Raw genomic sequence first — 22491 nt, 5'->3', positions numbered from 1 at the left:
GGGGGGGGGGCGAAAACCCGGGAAAGGGGGCGGGGGCGAAAACGCCAGGGGGGGCCGAAAACGCTAGCGATCTCGCCCCCCGGGGGGGGGGGGGGCGAGATCGCTGTCACACCGGTACAGAAACTTCAGGACCGGGAACGGTCCAGATTATGGCCGGTACAAAACCGCCCTTTCTTATTGGACCGAAATTTTTCCGGACCTGAGCCGGAGTAGAGCCTATAGCCATTTATACCAAGTTTTACAGTCAATCGTACAGAGGCAGTTAGCCTTGTAGAATTTTACAACGCCAGTGGGAGTCCAATACTCCACAAAACAGATTTCTTTGTAGCGAAATGAACCATTGTTTTGAATATCGTCCATTCACAAATTTTCACATACTGAATCAGGTCCAGGTTCAGGTCCGGACCTGGACCTGACTTTTCTGTACCGGTACCCACCCCCAGTCCAGATCCAGAGGAACAGATGACTCAACAAATTTCAGAGATAAAGAACTACTTTTCTTACGTTTTGTGTATTCTGTTGTCTTCTAAGTCATACTTTTACGTATTACGCAATATCTAAATTATAAATAAAAGTCGGCGAGAATAACACAACTACAGCGCCGCAGTGTACAAACCCCGCAGTGCCGCACCGGTGCCTCCAGAGCAGTGATACACCACCATGCGTGGAATCGACACCCGTTTCTTGCGGGCCAAAATTTTTTTTACCCCATTATACGTACGTCTATGCACATATCTTCACTCTATATGTTAAAAACGTCTTTTGTTCTTTGGCGTAACGGCGCCATAAAGGTAGCTACGTACCAAGGTGTGTTTGCGTCTTCCTTTAAGTTAGGACTTCACAACTATCAAGATAAAGCAAACTGCGGCTTAGACCTCCTGAAGTTTTACTACTTGACTACACACGACGTGAGTTTGGTGGTACATATATTCATGAAGACTTTGTACTTGTCTCTTGGAGTTCCGACAAGGCGCCTTTAATCTTAGGGAGCTCGAGTGTTGGCGCAACCACATCGTGTGAGAAGTATCCGCGGTGCTTCCGGCGATTCCGTTTGATGATCCCGATAATTCATAGGTTTAAAGTGCTGGCATGCTTTCAACCACGCATTCAACCTTTGCATGTATTATTCAATGGGCACGGACACTTGTGCAAAAATGGCGTCGTGGGGCGTTACTAGTGTTACGGTAGGGTGTTTTGCTCAAAGCCCAGAGGGCATGGGCTCGAGTCCCCTGATATTCTCCGGGAAATAACTTTTCTCGCTTCGCACTGGTGACAATGAGAACCTCGCTAAGGTTAGGGACGCCCCTCGGATGTCAAATGTAACGTTAGCTCCCGTGTATGAGGAAAAAATATTCCTCGAAGCATTAATAATATCATAAAAATACCTGAGCACGTAAAAGAACACTAACCGAGGAGGGGTCCTTCCCGGTGTGAGTGGGTCAATCAAATCCGTCCGAAAATATGCAGCTTGTACTGCTAAGTATACTAACATGGTGTGCTATGCCATGGGGAGGTTTAACGGATATGCAACACAAACAAATAAACAAACAAAATGCACATCCTTCCGATGCCATTGAACATCAAACTTTACCTTTCTTGATTTTTCTGCCATTAGGCTATAGTAGTAAAATGGACTGTATTTTTTTCATTCACTCAGGAGTGTACTTTAACCAAAACGAGATGTAAAATCTACAAAGAAAGGTTATCGTTATTTTTCAAATGCGGACCGTTATTATTCAAATGCAGAGTGTGGGCGCATTTGTACCAAATGGACTGTTTGATCTACATCCATCTCCTATTCATTAAACAACCCCCCACCAAGCCCAAAGCGATAAAGCGTTTTGTTAGAACAAGGCGTAGTGTGTAACGTTACATATCAATTTTCAAAGGGCAGAAAGGGTACTTTAAACCATTAGGTGAAGGACTTAAGATACAGGAAATCGTGTTTCATTGTACTGTAGCACGTCAAAAGGTCACGAATAACGCATGCTGTACTTAAGTGTAAAACTGCACGGCAGAAAAAGTCAAAAGTCACAATCTAAATTTCTAAAAGTCACGAACATCATCTCATCTATGAATTTCACTCTATAAAGGAATGTTCTAGATATGTTATTTTACGTAATAAATTATTCATATTTCTCAAATCAAGTACAGCAGATTTCAAGAAACTCGATGCTGCAAACATATTATATATCATATATCTTTAGATGTTACAACTTCCATAATGCAAAACTAGGCAAATACATCAAGGACAGCTTTGTTATAGAAAGAATACCATTATTCTCTGTATGATCAATAGAAATTTTGTGTTATTATGATTAGTTGACCCCTCACCTCCTCCATGTAAGCTCGACCTCCACGAATAGCAGCCTTGAGGGCCGATGGAGTATTTATCGAGTTGAAATAAAGGCACAAACAAACAAACAAACAAACAAACTAATGATTAGCTTATCCATTGTAACACTACATCAAAGGTTTATGCATATGTTAGCCCTTATTGTCATGTTAACTACATTCATTCTAGCTTCATTCTACAACTATTTTTTGTACATTGTGTAATAGTTGTTGCCATGCGTTGTACCGTGTACAATTGTCGTGAAATAAAGTTATTCTATACCTTAGTCTAAGTATTTTACCTTTGGGGCACCACGCAAGATCTGGCAAGGAATTTTTCTTAGTGTTTCATGCTAGTCCGTTCTCCTACCGTCTTTAATACTCCCATCTTCTCCGGTGCCAACCCTCTTTCTTCCTACCTGGATGGTTCCTTACATGATAGTTATGACTTTTGAGTCCTGATGACCGTGACAAGTGGCCGTTAGCAAGTTTTAAAATGTTAAAACAAAGCTCTGCATAGGTGCATATTTCAAGGTGTGATCCTGTGGAATTAGTATCTGTAATATATCATTGTGTGTACTATGTAAAATGCACTCCGTCTGAATGTCTATCTAGTTCCGACAAATCTAAAGAGGGGAACACTGCGAGAACCTACTGAGCTAACAAAGGACAGAGCCCGGCAGACCTAAAGAATAGCGATCCAGGACCGTTGCGGTCAGAAAGGAAACTACAGGAGCTAAGGAAGCTTGCGATGAAGAGGACACAGTGGAGAGAGTTGAAGAAAGACTGATTGCATTTGCGGGATGTCTACACCACTGCATCAACAGAGCACAGTGGACTACTACTCAATGTATATTCCTAACAATATAGCCTCACAGCTTGCGCTACAGTTAGACTGTTTTAGAGCAATAAGCGATGTGATACCTCTACTAGCTTGAGTTTTAAAAAAAAATCGAGGAAACCGTCCGTGCCCCAAAATAGCCTGGCAGCCGCAGGGTTTCTAGTAGAACAGAAAATAAAGTATACAACAAGGACATTATGAACACAAGGTTTTGAACTTTATTTCATTAAAGTTTTCTGAAGTCAACCTATTTGTCTTGAAGTTCACTTTCATACTGAACATCTTGGAATTTCTCCAGTTTCTTCCTGCAGTAATGTTACTGTAATTGTGAGCGCGAGGATATTAATGATCTTCTATCATTTTCTTACATATCTGGCGCTTGAGGGTGTACTTAAAGCATTGACTTTAACTTATGAAACTTTCTGAATCGTTATGATAGATAGTAAAGAATAATGTATCTGACGTAAAAAATCTCTTAGTGGAATCAAGGAGGTTTTGAAACCAGGGTGAAAATGATGCGTGAGTTGCTGATATAGTGTTTTTCCATGAAACTAACGTAGCTAAAATGATAGCAGCCTCACAGTTGAGCTCCTAGATCTAGTTCCAATTATTTGGGAGATTCTGGTTCGATTCCGAGTAATGCCAAGGCCATATTTTCTACACGGGACCCGGCTGTTTGCGGAAACAAAAAAACTAAAACTTTTTATCAATATTGAAGATTTTCCAATGTCATACAACACCAAAATTTGCTTTCCTCGAATTTTCAGTCGCACTTCCGTCGACCTTATTCAGGAGTGATGATTCAGTTACTCTGATCACGTGACTTAGAGACACGTGACTCGAGTAACGAATCATAAATGCGTGCGACTCAAAATTCGAGGCAAGCAAATTTTGGTGTTGTATGACAGTGGAAACTCTTCAATATGGATTACATCAACAAAGGTGAGCTTTCATGCTTACTTTTTATCAAGTATAATATAATATACACAAAATATGCCCATGGTTATATTTCTTTTACATTCTGTGTTCTGAGTTTTGTTTCCTTTTATATTGTACTTTTTGTCCCCGAGAGCTAGCTGTCCTGTCGGGCCTCGGTTTGGAAATGTGACCGTTGCACAAGGAATTTCGGTTGGGGTCGCACCCGTCTTTCAGAAGGGGCGTAAAATTTGTTTGTTTTGATTGTTTTATTAAGATCTCCATTAGAGTTACAATGGCGTCACACTATTCTTCCTGGAGTCCATTGACATTATTACATATTACAGTTAAAACGAATGGTAGACAAGGAAATATACATAAGCAAAATACTGAAATTGAAAGTCGTTGGGAGAGGTAAGAGGTCTACAAAATGATGGATTATCATTCTGGTATCGTATGCTGAGAATTCCAAATATACAACATAACTGACGAGACGATAAAAAAGGAAATGCCTAAGCATAATCGTATACGGAGACATGTAAAATGAGAGTCCCGTGTTCGAAGAGGTGCCTCGAGTACGTCAAGGAGAATTCTCTTTTCTCTGTACAATAGAACCTGCTGCTACTGAGACAGCAAGAAAACTTGCTGCCCTATGTGCCTTTGGGCGCACTTCACGGGTCTGAACAAATGAACTACAAAACTGACATCTTAAATAGGCCCTCTAGATTTCTGTGCATTGCTTGCACAGGCACAGGTACAAGGTGGTCAGGGAGGTTAAAAAATAGCTAAATGCTCATAACTATGGTCTATTGAACAATATGTTATTTTTTGTTCTTTCTCATTTTCTTCTAATTTGGCTTTCAATGACAACAGTATCTGTTTTCCTTTTTCTCCAACTTATAGCTTATATATAGTCTATTTACAACAGCTTTGTGCGATTTACAGTATATTCTAAAACTTTCTATGGGAATTGACGAAAAATTCATGCGCTCCGATGTCATTCATTCATTCGAATTAATATGACCTAACATCTAATCAACATGACCTAACATCTAATCAACATGACCTAACATCTAATCAACATGACCTAACATCTGATCAACATGACCTAACATCTAATCAACATGACCTAACATCTGATCAACATGACCTAACATCTAAACCATCCACAACTTACATTTTAAAGCACGGAACTTGTATACGTTATCTACTTGCATTTTAATAATACTTTATCATGATAACGTAACTTATACATTTGACTTACTAATGTAATGACAGTGCTATGAGGCAGCAACAATAAGAACACAAGAGAAAATATTTGGTCCTGGCCAGTGGAATATTTCCATAGTTAGAGTCAGACAGACTCTGTTTTGATCAGAGACGGTAACTTCTGGGTGAAGTACAGTTCTTTAGTCAACATGGACACGATACACGGGATCTGTTTCTTCTTGTTGAACGTCTCGTCCGGGGACAAGGACTCGAACTCGGTCGCAACCTGGAGAAATATAAGAGAAGGGAATTCAGATAATGTTCCCAAGATGCAAAACGTTTTAGTACTTAGGGTTTGTTAGGGTTCAGGGAAGGGGCGTTGAAATAGGTGTCTACGTAGAATAACAATATTCTTTATTTCATTCAACCGAAGTTTCAGTGACCGAAATTCTGACTGGTTCACATTGCATTGCAGCACTAGGTGTCGCCACTTACAGATGCGGTCCCCAACGTAATAATTCACATATGTATGTGTCAGCTCCTCTTCACTGTTTTTTTAAATACTTTACATTTGTGACCGCATGGGTATGCTACATTACAATGTGAAGCAGTCAGAATTGCACCGAGGAAGATGACAGAAGGTCAATTAGTTGTGTACCACGAATCTTTTGCTTGTTATTTAGTGACTTACCAACTATTCACGAAGATATGTACATACTTCACAAATTACAAGGCTGAAAATCCCAAACGTTAACGCTTACTTTTATCTTAACAAATACATGTCAGTATGGCTGAAATCGTAGTGTACCTGTCTGTTGACCTTGGTGAAGAGCTGCATGATCTCGAGTCCAGAGTTTCCATCCTCACGTAGCACCTTGCACAAAGCCTGGATCAACCAGGAGCCTCGTCGTATATTTCTCCACGAGTAATATCCTGCAAAAGACAGTAATCAAATTCAAAAAATTGGCATTTGTATTAATTGAGCTCTTTATTGTGTCACATGAAAATAACAACATTTTTGTAAGAAAAATTTTCAATGGATTAGACATAGATGGTGTTAGACCAATGAGTATTATTCAAAACTTAAACTTAACGTGTTCCAAATTAAAATAGATAGTGTACTGGTTGAAGGCCCTCTATTTTTCTGTCCGTCTATCTTTCTATCTGCTTGTCTCTCTGTCTATCTGTTTGTTTGTTTGTTTGTTTGTTTGTTTATTTGTTTGTTTGTTTGTTTGTTTGTTTGTTTGAGCTATAGTTTGTTGATATCACTCTCCAATCGGCCTGTGCTTCATGGGGTGAAAAAGGTATAAAGCTCCTTCAAAGGCGTTTTGCCTTTTTAATCTTCATTCCGAATTTCTTTACTTCAGATATGCAACATATGTGCACCACTCATTTTAAGTGTATACTTCAACATGGTCAATTAATAAGTTATCATTCGCTATCACAACGCGACGAACTTGTGCATAGATGGTGCTTCAGCACCAAGGAGAGATGCTCCGCCTTGCGACACAGTATAAAAGTGCAGGAAGTGTGTGATCGCTATACAAGTCATAAATTGCTATCACACCGCGGAAAAGATGGTTTCAAAGCCCCAACGAAAGATGCTCCACATTGCGACAAAGACTAAAAGTGTAGAAGGGCCGCCCCGTACTGGGACGTGTGGTTTTTATACACGTCATTAAAATCTATCACAACACGGGAAAGTGCATAGATGGTGTTCAGCACAAAGGAAAGAGCGCCACCTTGCGACACAGAGTAGAAGTACAGGAAGTCCGCCCCTGACGGCAGCGTGTGTGACTGCGGACGGACGTTGACCTCGCTGTCCGTGGTGGATGTAGACGCCAACGTTACTCCCTCCATAAGCCTCTCACCCTGACATGCCTGGAAAAAAACGTACATATAAAACATCAACAGAGAGAAGAGAGAAGAATTATTGACGCAATATAAAGTATTGAGACTTTCGTACCGTCAATCACAAACTGCAAAATAGAAATATAATAAATGAACATCTAAGGAACTATCTTATGTTTTCATCTTTCTTTCCGAATTATCCCAGTTGTTAGGTCTGAAATGAATAATGAATAAATGAATAAAGATATAACCAAACGTGTACTTGTCAATACAGTGGTTTTGATATAAGAAGATGTTATAACCTATCAATTAGCACACAGTTGTATAATTTAATGTATGTATGAATAAGTTAATTGTGATTTAGATACAAAGCATCTGATATTTGTTGGTGGCTAGAAAGTCTTTGCCTTATTTTGACTAACAATAGTGAATTAAGGTGAAACAATCCATACAAAAAATAAACATGAGCGCTTCGTAATAGTATTATTGAAAAGCAAAATAAAATCTTGATCATTGACAAAATATTCCAAGAAAATTCAATCCTCGTTCGAAATCAACTTCTTCTTTCGTTTTGAGGCTACCAATTGCAACTTCAACTTGGTGAAGACTTTTGTAGCCTATATTCTCATTTTTCACTTGAGTGAAGTGAGGAAAGTCGTGTAAAGTGCCTTTCCCAAGAACACAAGATCGGTGACACGGCGGGGTTCGAACTCAGGACCTTCTGGGCCTGAGTCAAACGTGCTGCCGATATGCGCCACGCGGTCTATTCTATGTTAACGTTCACACACATTTGTGTTTACCTGAATGACGAAGAGTTTGGGTTTGCCGATGAGAGTTTGACAGTTCTCGCCCTTGAAGTACGTGGAGAGCCTGTCTATGTTGACCAGCCCGTCCACCCCGTACACCTGCTCACCCTTGTACCCGTGACTCATGATGGACACAAGAAGACAGTCCGAGTCACGGTGGTCCTCCTCAGCAACTGGGCAGGGAACATGATGGACGATGATAATCTTTGAAAATGTACAACTAAATCGTCCTTATTCATTTCATTTGTCTTAATATAAATGTAGAAGAACCTACACAACCATTGCTTTATTCACACCTTCATCAGGGCAATTCTGGCTGGTTCATATTGTACTGCAGCTTAGGTGTCGCTTCTCAGTTTTGATGAGTGAATAAAGCAAAGGTTTTGCAGAAAAAGGAGTCTGTTTATTCAGTGATGTACCAACCTTATAAAACGTCTTAGGGATGTAATATGATTTACTTTTTAGCGTTTGAATGTTTCTCATGCAGTTGATCGAAGGTAAAGAAAGGGAAAGGAAGGAGAGAAACTGAAGTCGAAAGAAAATAAAAAGAGACAGGGAAGGTAGGGACGGAAAGAAGTAAACTTTAACTCTGTCAAACGACACAATCGCTCTTATGCTAGAGTCCTATTTCTGAACCGGGGCCCGGTCGGGATGCTTTAAGAAACGAAAAGGGTAGATGTATATACACAAGTCATGCCCATGACTTTCCTTTTACGTTTTTGATGTCTTCTTTTCATTATGCTCGTTCCCAAAACAAAGCTGCCCAGCCGTTCCCCCATTTGAAAATGTGACCTAAGCCTAGCTAGTTCAGGCCAATTGAAATTATTTTGCAGATCCTTACCCTTTTTGAGAACCCTTCTCATCTGCCTGCAGGTGAGGTCTGTGTACACGCGCACCTCGAAGTCCATATCTAACAGGACTTGTGATAGGTTCTCCAGATCCACCTCTGACCCCTCTCTCATCTCCATCTGAGTACTGGCGTTAAAATGTCTGTGAAGAGAAGAAAATGACATTAATAATAAAATCCATCAATCCCTGCTTGATTTACTCTAAAGTTGCCAACAAAAACAACCTACTGCAGTTCCGATGTAGGTCACTAAGGGTTCAATCCTACTCGACCTACTCTTGTTTACAAAAGCTATCTCTGACTCAAAATCACGACCGCAGCATGTAACATGAGCTATCAATTCCACGAGTTCCACCTACCGCCTACCAGCATACCAAATACCATCGATATTAAAGACCTCAATGTTAGAGAAAATATGCTCTTTAAATTGTCTGTAATTAGAATTCAGAATCCCTCTATCATTACTTCCGTACCAAATGCAAATTCTGTTTTTTACTGGCAAACGCATGGTTTCTTTTACCTTGTAACCCTTTAGATATGTAGCTTTCCTTCTGTAATTGTCTGCAATCTGAATCAAGAATCCCTCTATGATTGCGTCCGTTTAAGAGATTTTCTTGCACGTCTTATTATCAAATGCCATTATGGACAAAACTAGAATGATTACTCATGATAGCGATGGACAATGAGACATACTGTATGGCCAAAACTTGTAGTATCAGGTAAGGACTCTATGGCTTACTTGTTATTTATAATGACGGCCAGTCCCCTCCTGGGATGTGACATGTCGTATTTTAGTGCTTTCTCTCCGTCCGTGGCTGTTTCTGTGTTCTCAGTGCTCACTTTTGATGCGGGGTGGCGTTCTGAAAGAAGAGTTTGTATCGCTATGTGAATATGTAACCACAGACAAGAACGCCACCTTGTGAGATGGATAGGAAAAACACCCTACGTGTAGCCTTACATATTATGGTTTTGAATAAAGAAGACAATGTAGTAACGTTATGAAAATGAAGTGCGAAGTGTGAATGCTTAACCACAGACAAGAACGCCGCCTGGCGATATGCACTTTAAACACATCATGCACATAGCATTACACATTATGGTCAAGTTGAGTTAAAATATAATGTAGTGCACACGAAGTGAGTAGCCCAAAATAGTTTTGAAATAAAGTGTCTTCATAACGTATTGGTCATTTATATCACGTATTCTCAGTATCTTTTTTTTTTACCTTGTAACTCTTTTAGATAGGTAGCTGCAAGTGTGTTGTCGCTTTTCCTCCTGTTGCTGATCCAGACTTCTCCTGCAATAACCCCGACTCCCGCAAACCCGGCCAGCGCTGCTAGTTTCTTGGATGTCCTTTTTGTCCTACAGCGACATTGTCCTGTGCAGATTCCAGGTGCTGCAAGTGTTGGGAACAGAAGCGTTTGGGTGTTATTCACTTTGGTGCGAAAATGTTGTTCAGGAGCTAAGGATTTCAGTACCTTTATAACATAGCCTGAACAGTGAGTAACTGACTGAAACAAAACCGCCCCTGTCCCTTATACTAAGAAACTATCCGTCCTTGGTGCTGAAGGACTATCCCTGCCCCTGGCACTAAAGAACTATCCCCGACCCAATAGCAAGTACATAAAAACTATCCTTGTCCTCGATATTCAAGAAATATCCTTGCCCAAGGACTTTTATTTTGAGTTTTATTCTTATTCTTTCTTAATTTGTTGATATTGTAGAGTGAGCGCCTACCTTGTCCTTGTCTGGATGCGGTGTTTAATAGCCGTGTAGAAACCCTAGTGTAAACTGATCCGTCGGTTCCAGATGCAGGTTTAGCCGCGATGCGAAACACGAGTCGGAACATCTTTGGTCAGACTTCTGTGGAAATACACAAAAATAAATCATTACTTGATATAGATATCAATATGAATGATATATATAGAGAGATAAACAAAAAATATCAATATGTGCATACAAGAGTAGAAAGTACCAGCTACGATTTTTAAGCGCGCTACGTTATCACAAAGGAACTTTGAATACCCTTATAAGTAAAATATTATACTGTATCAATAAACCTGTACTTTCAAACATGGTAAAAGGGGCCCGGTGAGGTAGTTATCAGGCTGATTTTGGGAACTTTGGTCCAGTTTTTTCAACTCATAAAATCAAACCGGAACCTGGCAACAAATAGACGGTGTGATCCTTATCGTAAAGATATTGAGAGGGGTGCTATTCACTGATCGCATGTTGCTGGTACAGTAATATAACACAGTTCAATGGGGTTCATTAAAAGTGCAAAGAGCCCACCATGAATGCGTAGTAGCTAGGTACATGTCCCAAGTTGTTTTGAGCAATGAATGTGTGCTATTGTACAATGAGACTTCTGTGCATGCGCGCGGTTGCAAACAATTCATGTGGTGAGTGCAGATATTAACTGGAACAATTGATAACTCTTGGACAAGGGACAAAAACTTGGACAACTGTTTTGAAATATTTCTTTTTTAATTTCATATTGAAGAACATAATCATCATCAACGCAATGAAATGACATTAATTGCTATCTTTGCAATCATATTTCTCTCATTTGAGCTTAACATACATTCTAAATTTTAAGTGACAAAATTAGAGTTATTCCTATCATCATAACAAAATAAAAACTTTATAACGCCCAGTTAAACTATACGACAAGATGGGCGTATTTACCTGTATCCTAAAATCACGATATCCATAGATACAAAACATGTAGAAACCCATGTTTCGTTATACACATATTCACGACACATTTAAGTCTAAGTATAATATAGTCTTCTTGCATCCTGAGATAAGGCAAACAACGATATTGCAGCAAACACTATCATGATGTCTATCACAATGTCAGGATCTATCCTATATTACATATTGCAGAACCCGAACACCGTCACGTCCACGTCAAAGGTGGGTCTCCATCTCATAGTTGACATTTTGGGTAGGTCTCTCCGTCACCGGCAGATCCTAAAACATCAAGAAACAAGAGTTCAAAGACCTCAAATCCCCATGACACATCTAAAATGTTTTCTGTATCTAATCACAAAATACAAGTTTGATAATGTTCGCGTTTATACTTACACGTGTTACAAGTATAAAATTCCTACCATTGATCGCTGGGGAATTGTTGAATATGGCATAAATTATGTAGATTAGGGCCTAATTTGCATGAATGGAATCTGTTAATATTGCACCTACCCTTAAGAGCATATATATTAGTCCCTATATTGTATGCAAAAGTTTATTTGTGACTGAATATAAGATAGATCTTACCTTGTTCACAGCGAACAAGACAGCATCGTGTACGCTCACGAACAGCTTTTGACCTCCGACCTTCTCAAAGTAGTCACATGACTGCATTTGTACCCGGATGTCGGCTGGAAAGGCAAGGAAGGAAAAATGTCATCAACTATAAGATCATGTTACTCCAATTCCCTTCGGATGTCATTTTGTAACCCCCAATCAGCAAATGGAAAATACAAACGATCACTAGAATAACATTGAGACCATTCTAAGACTTACGATTTACGTGTGCAAGAAGAAAGTTGACATCGATACTCTTGTAGTCTTTGTACACCTATGAAAAAAAGAACAGTGGAGAATACAGATGTATCATCTTTGTACATGGTTATCAACTATACATTGTGTTAGTTATCGTGAACATCACCTCCAAAAAGAAATACATGGTTTGAAACATATGCAGAAATTGTTAAGGTGGTGCAGAAACTATCATTACAAAGTTTCCACTGAATACGAAACTGCATAACTTTTACGTACACGATGTAACTTGGCAATTTAGCCGAAAACAATTTGATTTAGAACATTACCTGTATAAGCGTGTTCATGCCAACAGAATCCACGAAGTTGATTGGTCCACAGTCCAAGATTATAGTTGTGACGTCAGCGGTTCTCTTGACTTCTACCCCCTGAGAAAACAAAGCAGGAATCTTAGACAAATAAAGAGACAACATAATGTGGGTGTGAAAGAAAAAAAGGTTAACTAATGTTACATTTTCTTGTTATTTTTAGTTCCTTTCAAATGTGAATGCTTTCTTAATTTCGAAAAACAATGTGCTTCGGGCTATTTCTTATCCAATAAGGCCAGTTGGAATCATGATAAAAAAACTTTCTCGGAACATTCAACAAACCTTCAACATTTAACAAACTATCTATGTTAACTCATCACCATGTTATGTGTGCACTGATTTACATTGCACACTTCTTTTCCGATGTATGTTATGATACCATCTAACTTAGATTACTACTAGAGATGGTAAAAAAAACGTCTGTTTACATTGTGATTCATGCTGGCGATGCCGCCATTTTGTCCCATAGTATCGTCCTCCTCCGTGTGCGCCATGCCTGGGTTAGCCACGCCATTGCCCATCTCCGCCGAGTTCTTCTCGCTCTTCTTCCTGTTCTTCTCCTCTTTCTTCCGCCTGGCCAAGACGCGCACCGGGTCCAGACCGGTCTTCTTGTACAGGGCCGTCTTGAAGGAGTCGCAGTTGGTGAAGCAGAGAGACATGTTCAGCCGGAAGATCTTGATGCCGTCGATCTCCTTGACCTATGATGTACAATCCACGGACAAGTTATCAGTCTTGTTGAAATTTATTATTCCTAACTATTACTGTGCAGGCGTGATACATCTTTTGTACAACTAGAATTTCTTCCACTGGCAAATATAAACAATGTGATGAAGTATTTGAAAGGTTTTCATACAAATGACAAGCACAATGACGAGGACCACAATGGGATTCAACATACCCCATATTACGACATTTTGGTCAACATATTGGCTATGATTGTAGTATGCTTGTGTGGTAACCTTTCACGGTAGCCACTCGGCATCCTTTTTTTACCTCTATGAAAATGAATCTTCGAGAAATTGTTATTTTTTCTTTGTTTATCTAGGTGTGTGTTCGCGGTTATTTAGATATTATAGGATGCGAGACGGAATATGGCTCAACTGGATACGGAAATTGGCAAGATGGTCCAAGGTTACTACCTAGGATGGGAAGGTAGGCTTGACCCATCTCCATTTTTGTATAAGCAAGAAAATGCATAAGCAGAAAGAGCGAGAAATTCACAGTTATGACTAAAACAAGACATTAACAAAGGCTCTACGCATTTTCTAAAACTGAGCTTGTTTGTGGGATTACCTGGTTGTTCCCTAAGTCTCTGTAGATGTCACAGTTGGGGACCTGACCCAGCAGGGTGGTGTTGGGGCGTTGTGTCCTCAGCACCACGGTCAGGAGGGAGAACCCCACCCCTACCCCCAGGCCGATGTCCAACCCCAGCAACGTCACAGCCAGCCACGTCACCACCCACACCATCTGGGGGTAGGAAATGATACTTTTATGCGTCGATGAAAGTTAGATATCCAATAGTCTACACAAAACAAATACATGTTACTCAAGCAAGTGGATGCGTTTATGCTCGATCAGACGTGATCAGCTATCGGTGAATGGTTTCACAAGGTTGGTATGTTACTGAATAAAGATACGTTTTACACAATTTTTGTGCTCTTTAAACTGCTGCTTCGGTGACCGTCTGACACCTTCTTAAGGCAATTCTGACTGGTTTACATTGTATGTTTGGGACCTCATTGTAAACACCGCATAAAACAGTCATTGTAAATACATGTAAATATTTCACGTTTGGGACCGCATCTCTAAGCAGCGACACTTATGCTGCAGTACAATAGGAAACAGTCAGAATTGACCTAAGGAAGGTGACAGATGGTCACCGAAGGGTCCGACGTCGGTGGAAATGTAACAGTGGGGCTAAGATATTCCCATAATTTCCAGATATACACTAGACACACTTATTCAGATATGATATGACTTACACAGTCGACTTTGCTGAGTTTCCAGAGCGGCTTGAGTTCGGTGAACAGTCTGAACATGCTCTTCAGGTTTACCACTACTATACTCGCCAACACGCACTGAAGGTAAAACGTGAACAATCAATATCGGCAGCATACATATTGCATTTTTATTTCTACCGACATTTTGCTACCTACGTAACATGGAATCTGCAAAATAATGCCATATCCATAAATGCCGAGAAACCTCGTAGGGAGTTGAAAACATTGCAGTTGCCGGAAGCCCATCTACTTTCAGAGCAAGATACTGACCTGTTGGAGTGGCCTGAAGAGCGGTCCGATGAACAATAGTACCATCAGCAACAGTACAGCAGACACAAACGTCATCAACTGTGAAATACAAGAACAAAGTCAAGTAACGCGAGTTCTCTATCAGCGGGGTAACCTATATATCTTAAGTCAACGGACCATGACCGGGTGGTTTCAAAATGCATTATTTTTTTAGATATTCCAATTTGAAACCATCGTACGTCGACTTAATTTCCTAAATACCCTGTTTTTAAGTACAACGGACATAGATTACTCCTCGGATAAAAGTGAACCATTGATAGTTACTTCATCTGCGTAAGCAGTTATAGTGTGCTGTATTCGCCGTATGTAACTGGACTGATTGCAGTTGCAGCAAATGGTTCTTTACCTTACAGTATTCCCATCCTTGAATAAAGAAATATCAAGCTTTCTATCCATACATCGTCATACATATATCAACTGGTACTTTGTCTTGAAATTGACCTCTTTTGTATGACATATTCAAAAGCTTTTGCAGTCTGTATTGAAACATAACCCACCCACCTGACTCTTCATGCCGGCAGCATCAGCCACTGATGTTCTGGAGATGGATGTGGAGCCGACAAAACACGAGAAGAAGGAGGAGAACAGGTTACTGGCGCCGTACGCTATCAGCTCCTGTGGAATATAGGCAGGGAAAGGTCAGTATCTTTGCAGAAATACCTAATGCAACATTTCCAAACCGGGGCCCGGCCGGGCATCTTTCGGACAAAAGATAACACAGCGTGAATAAAGTTATCACGATTATAATTTGCGTAACACTTTAATTTTTCGTTTTCCTATGCATCCCGAGGAGACCCCGGTTTGGACCGGAACATAACCTGACATCAATTGCTACCGTGGATTACACTTAGGTCCAAATTGGAAAAAGGGGCCCTGCCGAACAGTTCACGGGCTGCTTTTTGGCACTTTCGGGCGTGAACCTTATTCGGGGGCCGGACTGAATTGAAGTCGACTCCTTAAAACTACTACAGGGTGCCGAAGATTACCCCGGCAGCGGAAAGCTCTTTCTACCCCGAGAAATGCTCGACCAAACCACGATAGACGCCAAGGATGCCAAGATATGCCAAGGTCACATTTCAAACCGGGACCTGGCCGGGCAGTCTGCGAGAAAGAAAAGTATGATACACAAGACAACAACACGCACAAAAAAGGGAGAAAAACTAGTCATAAACATAATCTTTCCTTACATAATTTTTTGGGTCCCACAAATAGCCTGCGGCCGGGACTTGAGAACTATGACCCTTACACTGACCCTGACAGATTCATGTTTACATATCGCTGCACTCTTCAAACGCTGGGACATGTGTTATCGCTAACCGTTTCCTGTGCAGTATACACAAATCACGTATATACTAAGACACCACTATTTCAGTCAGGAATGTTGTCTTAGTACCACGCGTATCACCACGTGTACCCCCACGAGTAGCTAAAGTCTAACCTTTTGTGGTTGTCGTTTGGTATGCGTGCGTTATGTAATACCAGATATGACTTTTATGTTTTTATTCTACCGTATATCGTATGTAGTGTTTGTTTACTTTTATACACGTCCAAGTGAAGTAACAGAGAGATGAATTTGAAGTAGCATGCACCTGTCATAAAGGTCAAGTGGACTTCTTTACTTTTACGGACAGGTGTTCAGACAACACCCAGAAACACATTGGTCTTGTTTACACACGCGTAATGCAAAGGTCACAACTGCGCCGGTGCCAGTCAGGGATGTAGCCCTGGTCGGGCTCCGAAGCCACAAATTTGTGGACTGTCAGATACCGCAGGGGCCAAATAGGGGTTACGCCTGAAAGTGCAACAAACCCCTACGCGGCCCTTTTTCCATTCGTGAGCGAAGCATGAGTTGTGCAATGCTCAGTCCAGGGATCATATCAAAATTGCATTTGAGTGAAGGCACCTCGTTTAGCCCTCAAATGATACTAACAACCAATTTATCTTACCTGTGCTTACAAGTAATCTATCGTGTGTTTTGGCGTTCATTGGATTTTCAAGGTTCTCTGTGTATACTTCAGACATTAGCCTACTTTTTGGATCACAAGATCTCGCTCATTGTGACTAAAATATTCGTGTTACGCAACAATACCAGCGTCTCCATGTACGTAGATTGTCCCTGTTTGTGTATTTTGTCATTAACCTTATTTGGTGGTCACACGCCTTGGTCTGTGTGACAATCCCATCCATGTTACACGTGGCGAACACGGTGTTCTGTTGTGTAACATGACTATGTTGTGTAATATGTTCATCTTACACAACAGAACACCTGTTTTACCACGTGTGTAGCTTTCCCCGTGTGCCCCCCCCCCTTGTCAAAACGAGTGTCCTTGTGAGTGTACCCACGTGTTTTCCCTGACCCCAAAAAGTGTCCTGTCATGCTAGCTACGATCACAATTGCACCGTCGGGCTTTTGAGTCACAAATTCGTGGACTGTCGGATACCGTGAGGGCACATTAATGTCGATGGGTGCCGGGTTGATTTTAACTCCGAGCTTTAAAAAAATACGGGGGCCCGGCCGAGCCCAGAAATAGCCCGGTACCCGACTGTTTTTCCCATTGGGGTCGCGCCCAAAAGTGCAATAAGGCAACCCGTAAACTACACGACGAGGCCCCTTTCTCCTTAGAATGATATGTAATCACCTGATTGTCGTCGATACTGTAGCCGTACTTCTTGGCGAACAGCTTGGCCAGAGTCAGAGACACGGCGAAGGACACGATGGACAGGACGATGGCGTCGGGAAGTACGTAGAGCAGTCGGGAAACATCGGGAGCCTTCGGAACTGGAAGTCTACAAACAAAATGACATCAACAAAAACAAATAAACAGATGAAATTTTACTTGAGCATTAACAGAAGAAAAGTGTTACCGTCAGTTCATGGAGACGTACAAGTAAAGAGGGTATCTCACTAGAGTCGCTGTGCAATTGAATTGACTTATAATGAGAATAAGCCTTAAAAATCGTTTGTGTCCATGAATTTCGTTGAACTCTGTCAAATTCCAGCTACAATGAGACACCGCACCCACTTAAAAATCAATTTTCATTATCTCTAGTGTTAGTTTATTGTTTTTCTTCTCTGCCGTTACATTCTATATGCTCCCTATGACGATATGTTGTTGTGTCTGACTTTGGACTGATCCTGTAACCTACCCTGTGGGAATATCGCCTACGATGTTCACACCGTAGTTTCCGTTCAGATCAGCATAATAGGATACCAGTGTGGCAATAATCAGCTGTACGAAAAGTAGACATAATGCGAGTTATAGTAAACGATAAACATAATATGTGGTAAACTAGCCATGTATCAACAAATGCAGAAATAGCAATGCCAAATAGCAGTTACTTGACAAGTAATTGGATATGATTTTAGAGACGGATACGTTTTCAGGTAGCATCTAGTACTACCTTTAGCCGATGTATGTGTTTATATATCGGTATGAAATTTACATCGTAATAGTTACAGATGTCTTTTATGTTACTTACCACGATGAGTTCTGTAGGGATGGGGATGCCTCGGAGTTTGTCCTTGTACCTCAGGTTCACTTCCTTCCCGATAAGCAATATGATTATGCAAATGAGGGAGGTTATGAGGGCTGCCACGTTCGTCTGCGTGATGAGTCTAAATACGTCGATGAACGTCTGTAGGTACATTGTATAGGGACACGTCAAAACATGGTTAGGTCACAGCAAGTACATTTTATGGAAGACATGCTCTTTGCACTCCAAATTTAATGTCAAAAATACAATATGGGTAAAAAGAACAAGATAGCTAGATCGTCAAAATACAATAATGCAAAAGAAATGCAAAAATTTGCCAGAAATTTAGCTTCTCTCCCATTAGTCAAACTGATAATTGCATTCCTCCCATTGGTCGAACCGCTAATTGTGATTGACATACAGTCAGGACCAGTCTGAGGCCGGGGACGTGACAGTGACATTACCAGGGATAGAGGCCTGTTATCGGCCTACCCAATAACAAAAGAAATGCAAAAATTTGACGGACATTCAGCTACTCTCCCATAGGTCAAACCGATAATTGCCGTTTTCTCATTGGTTGCACTGCTAATTGTGATTGACATACAGTCAGGACCTATCTAAGGAAAGGGGACGTGACATTGACAGTATTTACATAGACCATGGAGAGGGGCCTGTTGTCGGCCTGCAAAAAGTTGACGGACATTCGGCTACTCTCCCATTGGTCAGACGACTCAGACCGATAATTGTTTGAAATTGCTAATTGTGATTGACAGTCAGGACCAACAAAGGAAAGGCGGCGTGACAGTACTTACATAGACCAGGGAGAGAGGCCCGCTGTATCGCGGTATCTCCAGTCCTAGGAGATACTTCACCTGACTCCCGACCACGTGGAAGGCCGCTCCGACGGTGAAGCCGCTGACCAGGGGGTCCGACAGGTAGATGGTGACGAACCCCAGCCGACAGATACCCATGCCCAGCTACAAGAACAGCAGAAAGATGTAGACATATGTCAATGAAACTTTGAAAAGAGAATACTTGTAGATAGACTACGAAATGTACTTGTAGGTGTAGGCAATCTGTGCTCCTTACCGGCCACGATGTATTTGTTCATGCAGATTTGTTCAAATGAGTCTTGATGACTGACGACCATCCCTGTATGGTAGCAGTCTCCTACAAACTTAAATGTCGTCACCGTGTACTTTTCTTGCTTTTTTTTTAAACACGGAGACAATGTGGCATTGCACTCAAGTTATATTGCCACATACAAAGTACAGACAGAAGTTAAAGGTAGTATTTTACTTCTCCGGCCGAAGTCAGGCACACATTTCATCTGGGTAGAGTGATGAAGGTCGTATAAAGTGCTTTTCCCAAGGGCATAACGATGGAGGCACGGCGGGTATCGAACTCGAGACATCTAGGTTCCAAGTCCAACGCTCTACCTGTTACGCCATACACGACGCCAACACATGTACGTTGTTCTTACCTGAAAGATCCCCGCCATGAGGGTTAGGGTAGCGCTGATCGCCACCTTATCCTCTATCCACAGCTGTTGGAGATAGTCGTCTGTGGCGTTAAACGCTGTCGTGTTGTCTGACATCGCCGGCAGACCCGTTCTCTCAGGGACCAGCCGTTCTACCGAGGAACCCACCATGACGCTCACAACGGCCATGGTGCCTGGTGGACAGGACATTGTTCTTTAGGTACTAAGTCATCCAGGCAGCCAACCAGGCAGTTAACCAGGCAGACAGACAGGCACAGTCAGAAAGATATACAAACAGCCAGCAAACCAACCAGACGGATAGACAGATAAACAGTCAGACAGACAAAAAGACAGCCAAACAGCCAGAGATAGACAGACAGGATGACAGACAGTGAGACAGACAGACATAGACAGTCAACCAGACAGGCAAACAACCACCTAACCAATCAAACAGACAGATCGAGACATCCAGACATTCGACCAGTCAGGCAGGCAGACAGGCAGGCAGGCAGACAGACAGACAAGCAACCAGATAGACAGACGAACAAACAAACAGACATCCAGAGGGGCAGCCAACCAACCAGCCAGGCAGGCAGGCGGACAGATGGACAGACAAACAGACAGACAGACGGACAGACAGAGAGACAGACATTCATTCATCCATCCAACCATCCATCTCTACAGCCAGACATTCAGACAGCCGGCATGCAAGCCAGACATACAGCAAGCCAGTCAGACAGACATCATCAAATCTTCGCATTTTATGACAACACAAAGCCATGTGTGACAACAAAAAACAAAGAGTATGAAGTTATAGTGTAGCAGTTACTCACCAAAAGGTAGATTTTTCGAAGTTCCCAAGATCGCGTAGATGAGGCCGGGGAAGAACGACGAGTAGAGGCCGAAAATTGGCGGCACAGATGCCAACAGAGCGTACGCCATGCCTGGGAATAAAAGACGCAAAACAACGAAATCTTGTTGTCATATCCTTTTAGCATTCACGACAACGCCAAATGGTATCACATCCTTTCAACATTTACGACAACGCCAAATATGACAACGCTTATACATATAATACAATGCGAAACTTTCTTCCAACACTAGGGTGTACACGGATCAAATTTTCGACGACCACTGTCACCTTCGTCATGATCAATGATGACCGAACGTAAACTTGCGAGAGTTAGTGTTGAAAAGAAAGTTAAGCCTTATACTATGATTACTACCAAACACAGATGCGGTTCTATGACAATATGACAACGTTTACATGTACATTTGCAATTCTATCAAAGCAATTGCCTGTATTGATATACAAGTTTGACATGCTACTATTGGCCCCACCCCTGTGGCGTTGCCAAAAAGGATAGTTGACTCTACTCACCTTGCGGTATCCGCATGATCCCCACCGTGATCCCAGATACGACGTCTCCCACAATGTTCTCTCTGATGCGATATTTCGGAAGCCATGCCAGTATGGGCAGTATGGTAAATAGAAACTTCTTGGCCTTGGCCTTGCTACACGTGCAACTCTTCTTCAAACTTTGTACCACTTTCTCTTGCAAGCTGTCGGTCTGGCCTGAGTCGTTTTGAGTCTGGTCGTATTTAATGTAGGCATGATCGGGAGGCACATAGACTGTGGTGCTGGAGAGACCGAGAGCTCGGAGGCGGGCGGTGGTCTCTGACGGTGCGGCCGCCATTCTCGTCCTAATACCAACAATGGGGACAAGAATTATCGATGTACAGGAGATAACCGATTGGTGAGTGGACGGTCTTTAGACTGTACATGTGTAAAGCACATACGTCGTACGATATCGCACGATCGTAAACTGGGGGTACTGTATATTGCAAAATTCAGCTGACTTGTTAGAGAAAATGCTGTCTTTTCGTCGGTTGGGTTCTTGTTGTCACAACCTGCGCATGCGTGAAAATTCTATGGCATCAAAATCGTGCGTCGACCTACGACGAATGTGACCGCATCGAAATGCATACTCGGCAGAACTTTTGCAATAGGACAATCCAAAATCTCATTAAAAACAAAAATTGTTGCCTGGGCCTCGCTGAATTTAAGCACAGCTTCGAATTCCGGCGACCCGTGGACGTCGGCCTAGCTGCTAAAAAATCGTCCGAAGCCCGCTTAGTGGCCAGGACGTCGGTCGTTCTTCGGCCGAAAATGCCCATTTAGCGCTCACCAATACGTCGGCCGAGCTCAAGTCTTGATTTGTGACGGGGCTTAAGGGGTTATGAACAGCAGTACTCGGCAAAAATAGAGTGAACAAACCACTTTGGGGGGGGGGGGGGGGGGGGGCTAAGATTTCATTCCCCTGGCAAATACTGTAAATGCATTTAAGTTCTCGGGGATTTAATTTCGCGGTAGCGGGAAAAAAGGACTTTTCGCGGTGGTTTTAAGTTTGCGGTAGCAACGTGCACTGTAGTCTCTTACTAGTCTCTTACTGCTATGGAAAAATGTTCGCGTTGGTTTTAAATTCGCGGTGAAGCGGCCACCGCGAAATCTAAACCACCGCAAAAGTTTCTGCATTACAGTATGATCTC

The 22491-nt window shown here is 41.8% G+C and overlaps 2 protein-coding genes across 3 annotated transcripts in view; both read right to left on the bottom strand.

Annotated features, from left to right (window-relative positions):
• Positions 1-5436: 5436 nt before the first annotated feature.
• Positions 5437-10652, bottom strand: LOC118415634 (caspase-3-like). The gene is made up of 8 exons (XM_035820342.1): positions 10541-10652; positions 10029-10199; positions 9543-9663; positions 8798-8946; positions 7951-8129; positions 7042-7180; positions 6108-6232; positions 5437-5585 (listed from the first exon to the last, which is right to left on the bottom strand). The coding sequence occupies exons 1-8, from the start codon at positions 10650-10652 to the stop codon at positions 5445-5447; spliced, it is 1137 nt and encodes a 378-aa protein (XP_035676235.1). The 3' UTR covers positions 5437-5444.
• A 619-nt stretch (positions 10653-11271) lies between these two features.
• The window catches only part of LOC118416587 (sulfate transporter-like), a 26367-nt gene continuing 15147 nt past the window's right edge, over positions 11272-22491 (bottom strand). For both annotated transcript variants that reach the window (XM_035821741.1, XM_035821742.1), the window contains exons 2-17: positions 21323-21645; positions 20775-20885; positions 19945-20135; positions 19274-19438; positions 18468-18623; positions 18135-18217; positions 17627-17774; positions 15489-15602; positions 14949-15026; positions 14661-14756; positions 13972-14145; positions 13107-13376; positions 12640-12738; positions 12335-12389; positions 12086-12189; positions 11272-11779 (exon numbers count right to left, since the gene is read on the bottom strand). In XM_035821741.1, coding sequence (XP_035677634.1) covers positions 11717-11779; positions 12086-12189; positions 12335-12389; positions 12640-12738; positions 13107-13376; positions 13972-14145; positions 14661-14756; positions 14949-15026; positions 15489-15602; positions 17627-17774; positions 18135-18217; positions 18468-18623; positions 19274-19438; positions 19945-20135; positions 20775-20885; positions 21323-21645 — 2230 coding nt within the window. In that variant the 3' untranslated portion in view covers positions 11272-11716. The remainder of the gene's footprint in view (positions 11780-12085; positions 12190-12334; positions 12390-12639; positions 12739-13106; positions 13377-13971; positions 14146-14660; positions 14757-14948; positions 15027-15488; positions 15603-17626; positions 17775-18134; positions 18218-18467; positions 18624-19273; positions 19439-19944; positions 20136-20774; positions 20886-21322; positions 21646-22491) is intronic.

This window comes from Branchiostoma floridae, chromosome 5 (genome assembly GCF_000003815.2).
Source record: "Branchiostoma floridae strain S238N-H82 chromosome 5, Bfl_VNyyK, whole genome shotgun sequence".
Lineage (NCBI taxonomy): Eukaryota > Metazoa > Chordata > Leptocardii > Amphioxiformes > Branchiostomatidae > Branchiostoma > Branchiostoma floridae.
The sequence above is the reverse complement of the archived record's forward strand: the minus strand, read 5'-3'. Positions and strand labels throughout refer to the sequence as shown.

Coding starts and splice junctions, on each gene's coding strand:
- LOC118415634 (XM_035820342.1), bottom strand. CDS start 10,652: ATGTTCCGACTCGTGTTTCGCATCGCGGCTAAACCTGCATCTGGAACC. Junction 8,947..9,542: donor GCCGTCATTATAAATAACAA/GTAAGCCATAGA, acceptor TTCTCTTCACAG/ACATTTTAACGCCAGTACTC. Junction 5,586..6,107: donor TCACCAAGGTCAACAGACAG/GTACACTACGAT, acceptor ATATTTCTCCAG/GTTGCGACCGAGTTCGAGTC.